The following is a 6,763-nucleotide window of genomic DNA, read 5'->3' as shown; positions in this document are numbered from 1 at the left end:
CCCTCCTCCCGTCTGAGGAATTGTGTACGCCACTGTACGGTGTACTACAACTACCACGATATGCTTTGAATTACTAATAGTGTAACTCATTATGCTAATTATGATTATAGTTTAAAAAGTAAAGATACCATAATGATGATGATGGGGATGATAATAGCAAGAAAGATGAAGATTCAAGGTGAGGAAGGAGGAGAATGAAAAAAAAATAATAGTGACAACAATAATCACAGAGTAGTGGTGAAATACTGTAAGGTATGTAAAAAAAAATCTTGGGCCTCGTAGCCAAGATGTTCAACAAAAAGACAAAAAACAAAGAAAAGGTAATGATTCAATTCAATTGAATTGAATTTAAATTTCATTTTCAGCATGTAAAAAAAAAAAATATACAAATTAGAAATGCATTTTATGGAATGATTCTGCTAACTCTGCTTGCAAAAATGTATGTAAAAGCTGCTGTTGGCTGTCAAATAATCTCATTAATCGCCAAAACTGTCTGAATTATCACAGTGGTGATAATTTACACACACGTCATTACATTTTATGATCCAAATCCTCTTTCTGTTTGTCTGTTGGCTGCTAATTGCCTCCCCCCCCCCCCCCCCCCCCCCCCACACACACACACTTTTTTTCCTTTGGTTGTCTTTGTCTCGAATGCAGTTATCGGTCAGAAGTTGTGCGAAACTTAATTTTAGATGACTTTATGACCGCGTACCAGTTCGAGATCGCGACGCAATGTTGTGACGTCACTCTCTACGTCATAGTGCGATCACGTGCAGATGGATAACCGCGCGTCACCTGATATTTACCATGCGATACGATGGCACTCGTGATCCCTCCTGATAATTTCGGTTATGACGGAAGTATGTATTGATAACATTATTTAGTTGCGGTGGGTGGAAACTAATAAATATTGAAATTTTGATCATGGGATTGTCAGTGCGCTGTTGTGTTCCCTTCTTGGGTATATAGGCAAAGAGATATACAGCCTTCAGCGTTGCGAGGTAAAGACTTGACAGCTTTCAGCGTTACGAGGTAAAGATTTTGGATCGGAATCAGTCTTGGTTAAGATGGCCTATTATCATCACAAGCAGGAGAATAAGGCGCTCCGGGTAAGCTTGCATTGAAATACTACTAGCATATTTTTTTATTCTCTAACAGCACTGAAACAGTCATGTTAACAAGTATAATTCACCTGCTATTCATTTGACTGTAGATGCCCACCACCTGTTCCTAACCCACTTTTGTCTTATTTATACCATCAATCTACTCGTACGAAAGCAAGTCTCTCTCTCTCTCTCTCTCTCTCTCTCTCTCTCTCTTCCGTTTTCCTATGTAGGCATATTATGATTATGTACGTATATGAAATTGGAATTTTTGAATGTATACCATTGTCTATCCATGATACACAAATTTTATCCCCGTTACTGGTCGCTTTGCACGCCTGCCATTTACCTGAAAAAAAAAAACAGGATATAAGAAGCCATTTTGAAAACAATTGTCATGTGGGCTTTAATGTAAATTGTATCCTTACAACTCTAATTAGTTTCTACATGAATCATTTTCAGCAAGAAGCCCGGGCAGAGCGTCGAGAGGACCACTTGCACAACAGAGCTGTCAACGAGATGTTGAGGGGGAACTTTGGGCATGCCATGCAGCTCGAGGTAAGATAAGCACGAACCCAGGGCACACACCCTACACAGCTCCAGCTTTCACTTTGAAGATAAATTCTTCTCCATTAGCAAATTAGTTTCAGGGAAAGAAAATGATAAGATCAAACAAACTGACAATTAGAATGTTCATTACAATCGAATATTGAACCCCTCCTCTCCCTAGTCGGAAGACCGAAGAAAAGCCTTCGACTTGAATTACACAATAGAACTTAACACAATCATCCAAGTTTGTATCCATCCGCGGTGTTGCCGCATTTTCTTCGAGCCAAGTTTTCGATTTGTGAGAGGTCGACGTAAGTCGATTGGTGTTATTCAGTAATTTGTAACAGAATTTACATTGAAAGCGGTCATAGCATTGTCATTTTCAAAGTGTGGTGTAAGGTGGGTTACAGTTCGTCATTCCAAAGCTTCGTTAATCCAACAACCAAATAAGGTTCATAAATATATTTCCGAATGTTCTCGAGTATGTATATACGCACCTTCTTTTCATTTTCGGACTAACAAACCTTCGGAATTGCGCTGTGCTAATGTTTGGAATGACGAAACCTCGGAATAGAATCTTCAGAATAACGAACCTTATTTCATTTTAACATAAACGAATCTTCGGAATGACAAATCACCCGTTTAAGATTATGGTATCGCCTCATACACTGCTTCCCAGTAAATGTTGCTGTCAGCTGTTTAGCGTAATTAGTTTTACGTTAGAAGTGTTAAATAAGTAAATATTACAATAATTATTATTAGAGGGATTAGTACTTTTTTATACAAATAGAAGCGAAGAAAAGAAAGAACATTGTTTTGTTTCCATATTTTGTTCCATTTATTTCTGGATTTTTCCACCCGATGGGAGACTGTCTGGCAGTCGTGAACCTTGTACTGAAAGCAAACGTGAGGATACAGAGCCATCAAAAAACTGTTCATACATTAGCGACGCCCCTTTTGTCATGTTTGTCATCAGCAAACAAAAAAACATACTGACAAACTTTAAAGCTCTTCTCACCTGATATAAAGATATTCTCTTGATTTGGAACGAGGTAAAACGATGACATGATGTGATAACCCCTCAATTACTGCTGAACCAATGTAATAAAACGAATTTGAAAAACACACTGTAAACCCCTTTGTGCTCATTTTTGGATAGGTGACAAGCAACTAAAGCGTTGGAGTCCCTACTTACTGACGGAGTTTACAAAACAGGCCACAAGCATAACTGATTTTGAATATGAACACGTATAAAGAGAATAGGCCTAAGTAAAAAATAGCATCAACGATAAAACGATGTGAGCGTATATATTATGCACATAATACATAATGTTATCGCAACTGATCGACAATCGGTGTTAATTTACGTTGATGTGGGGCAAAAGATCAATCAGTCGGTAAAGAATTTAAAAAAAAAAAGCTCATTGCAAGGACCAAGTATAACGTATAAACTTTGATAGCATTCATATTCTCGACTTTATAGGTCCTTTCTGTTAAATCAGTGTCATGATGCTGATTTTCTTCCTCCTTATTGCAGGCAAAAGCTCACAACGCCCATCAGCGTGCCGAAGCAGCAGGTGCTAAAGCAGACGCCCATCACTACGCAGCTGAGGCGCACCACCACCACCACCATCACCCACCTCCCCCAGTGCATCATCATCACCCTCCACCTCCCCCAGTCCACCACCACCATCCCCCGCCGCACCACGGACCGCATCATCCTCCGCATCATCCTCCACATCATCCACCGGTGAGTAACCAATTTTCTTGGCCTCCACAATTTTTATTTTTGTATAGTGGTGCTTGTTTACTTGAAAATCTTATTATCATTATCGTTAAAAATGTGAGGAAATCACTATGGACATAACCAATGCATTGACGGTGAGCTTGCTTATATCATAGAGAAAATTTAAAGTTATTTGGGAAAGCGTTCAAGCTCAGATTGATTTTCACTGGGACTGTCACGACTGATGGCATGTGATATAGGTGTAATCACGCTCCGTACGTTTTTTGCCAATAATTTTTTTAACAGCATCATCCAACTCCAGGATATCCGCATCCCGGGGGACCACACCACCACCACCCGTGGTAATCGAAAGTGGCAGGTAATTTCAGGTAAGCGGTGAGGAGAATATTGTACCACTGCTATTTATTTTGACTGCATGGTTTGAGCTGTTGCATATCTTGAGCTTAAAACGAAAATCCACAGTGTATAGTATGTTTATTCAGACGGCCTCAAATGCAGCCTGAGTGCCTCAGTAGAGCGTATTTTTGCTTATCAGTGCTAAATTTGCCACTACGCTGAAGCATTGGTGGTCTTTTGTACGTCTTTTTAAAAAGAATTATATACATGCAATGTAACGGTTAACAAAAATGTAAGCATTCATATAACTTCACCAAACGCAGTCTCTGCAGGTATGGAAGCTATATGAACCATCGTATAATTATTATGACGATAAAATAGAAATACACAAAAATATCAAATTTCTAAGGAATTGATCGGCACGTGGAATGATTAACTTCGCGAGTATTACTTGACAGTCACATGTGGATAATTCGTCTTTATGATGTCGCCATGTTGAAATATGAAATACGATTCAATGTAGTTAAATGTGTTTATTGATGTAATGCAATAATATTCAATCTGCGGGTGTCACCTGATGATGTTTGCTTGTACTTGTCTGAATCTACCTGCATATACTATGCTCTAATAACATCCAGTCATGTTGCTCTTCATTTCTTAAGAGAGAAATCAAGTTGCAATTTTACGTTTCATTTTAAGAACGTATTGCAAAAAAAGTATCTGTCATTAGACAGTATATATAGCATTCATATCGTCTATTCGTACAAGTTTTAATGGCGTTTTGAATTTATGTCAAGACATACATTATAGTCTCAGGGGTTTTTTTTCCCACTTAAAGCTGTGGGATCCAATTACAATGATATGCTGAGTCTATAATCTCAGCAGATAAATGGAGGAGTTACGTAGATGGATTATGAGTATTTGAACTACATCCCTTTAATGAATTACCAGCAAAGATGACAATGGTTCTGGTATTTCTTTCTTTATCCTCAGGACATTGTTGAATTTGTCGGAGAACGTGTTGGAGAAAATAATATCAGCTGTAGCACCAGGAGGCGAGACCAGCTGTGACTGCACATTGAGAGCACTATGCACCTTATTACTATAGATGACCCGTCATCTATTTACAGTCATTAACTTTGATTACATTATTGCATTTTGAGTTGTAACAGTCGAGTTCTACGCACGATATCTGCACATTAAACGATATTGGATCCATTCTATGTAACGCTTAAATATCGGTATATCGTATAGGGAAACATTATTGGGTGGTCCGATTGAATGTAAATTATCGTCATTCGCTGCCCACCGACATATTATACATTCGAAAAGCATAAATAGCACCAGTCAGCCACGTGTCAGCAAATAGTAAATGTGCGTCGAAGCGTACTCTCATCTGTAACGGTCGACATCAGTTGAGATTCTTCGAATGTGTGTGTATTTTACACTGAGATCAGTGATAACCCTGTCTTTAGGCTACACAGTTCATTCGTTACGAGGTTCTCGGATATAGGCCTGATTATCCGAACCGGGCCAGTCCTGAGTCTCATTCCATCATCAGAGATCATGTCCATGGTGTCCCCACGCTCCCAAGTTTATTGTACTCCCTAAAAATCTAGTCTGGTTGACAGATCCTCGAAAAAAACTCCAAAATAGTCTTCAAGTTCTGTGGTCCCTACCACAGCAACAATTCCTTCCACAAATGGCGCCCTCAGTGGCGACGAAGCCAGCTCACACTTTTTCTCGTCGCTATTGAGGGCGTTGATATTCTGGAAGGCAAAACCGTACGGACCCATGATCTGGAAGCCAGACTATAATTCTCACGCAGAATTGAATCGTCTTATGACATACCTGAGTTGACTTTCCAGTACTCTTGAACCTCCACTTGAAATGGATGATTCCGTACTTCTTTGCCTTTATATCACACGACCCGTGAATATTACATTCCTGGTCATTTGCCAATGTATAGGCCTATCCTTGATATTTATTAAGAAAATATCTGTGGTCAAAATGTAATTGCTATATCTTGCATTATATGTTTACTGATGCTCAACCGCACGTAGTTCTAAGACTCCGCTTGATTGTGTATAGGCCTACATTTACTTCTTGTGAACATTCAATTATATTTGTGAGCGCCTTGAGCACCCTGAATGGATATGTTGTGCGTTATAGATAACTACTCAGTTTATTATCACTATCATTATTCCGTGCAAAGCGACTCGAAAACATAACGGCAGGATAGGAAACTACTGAATGTCTATTATAGGTACTGTTCAGCATCAAACCCGCGACGGTTATGAAAACGCAGCGTGACCATAAAGGCTCATTACAAGCACCATGTTGTCCCATGTACGGAATTAATCAGTGTGTGTAAATAATCTACGTATACCAATATGGACATAACATGGGTCACTGCTCGCTTTCTCAGTTTATGTATACATACATTTTTATATTTTCAGATTTTCTATTCTTTTTTTAAACATTACTTCATCATTATCAGAAATAATCTTGAATGCTTTTCTTTTCTGCTAATGGACATGACTTTGTAACTATTTACGCTTAATGATACATGTCAAAATAAAAAGTTTGCCATCATCATTGCAGAATGATGGGAAAACGCAATAAAGTATCTAATATTTCTTTCTTGCTGTATAGTGCAAGCAAATTAAGAGAACAGGAGAAAACATGAGAGAGAAATTAGAGTAACGTACAGTGAGTCCCATTTGAGATAAAACTTATGATACCTACCTATTTGGATACGCACCTTTGTATTCAGGTCCAGATTCTATCGACGTCTTCTTAGTTGGCTGGATCACGGCCATGTGGAGTCTGTCACTTTAGAGGGAAGAGTACTTCATGATCAAATTCATCTTTATCAATACTACAATACTTCTCATTCAAACGAAGTGTCATTATTGTTGATAGCAGAATTGCCATTGATATGGAATAACGAAAAGCACCCGAAATATAGAACATAAATACCCCGTAAACGCAAAGGAATATTCAACATTAAGCAATCTTCATGAAA

General features: G+C 38.6%; 1 protein-coding gene across 1 annotated transcript; it reads left to right on the top strand.

Moving 5' to 3' along the window:
* Positions 1 to 821: 821 nt before the first annotated feature.
* Positions 822 to 6,763, top strand: LOC139714858 (uncharacterized). The gene is made up of 5 exons (XM_071626505.1): positions 822 to 1,109; positions 1,566 to 1,661; positions 3,190 to 3,402; positions 3,685 to 3,767; positions 4,729 to 6,763. Exons 2-5 carry the CDS (start codon positions 1,645 to 1,647, stop codon positions 4,737 to 4,739), a joined length of 324 nt encoding a protein of 107 aa, XP_071482606.1. The 5' UTR covers positions 822 to 1,109; positions 1,566 to 1,644; the 3' UTR covers positions 4,740 to 6,763.

This window comes from Diadema antillarum, unplaced genomic scaffold (genome assembly GCF_040938485.1).
Source record: "Diadema antillarum isolate AM-2024a unplaced genomic scaffold, OU_Dant_1.0 seq00002478_RagTag, whole genome shotgun sequence".
NCBI classification, from domain to species: domain Eukaryota; kingdom Metazoa; phylum Echinodermata; class Echinoidea; order Diadematoida; family Diadematidae; genus Diadema; species Diadema antillarum.
This window is presented reverse-complemented; position numbering and strand designations above follow the sequence as displayed.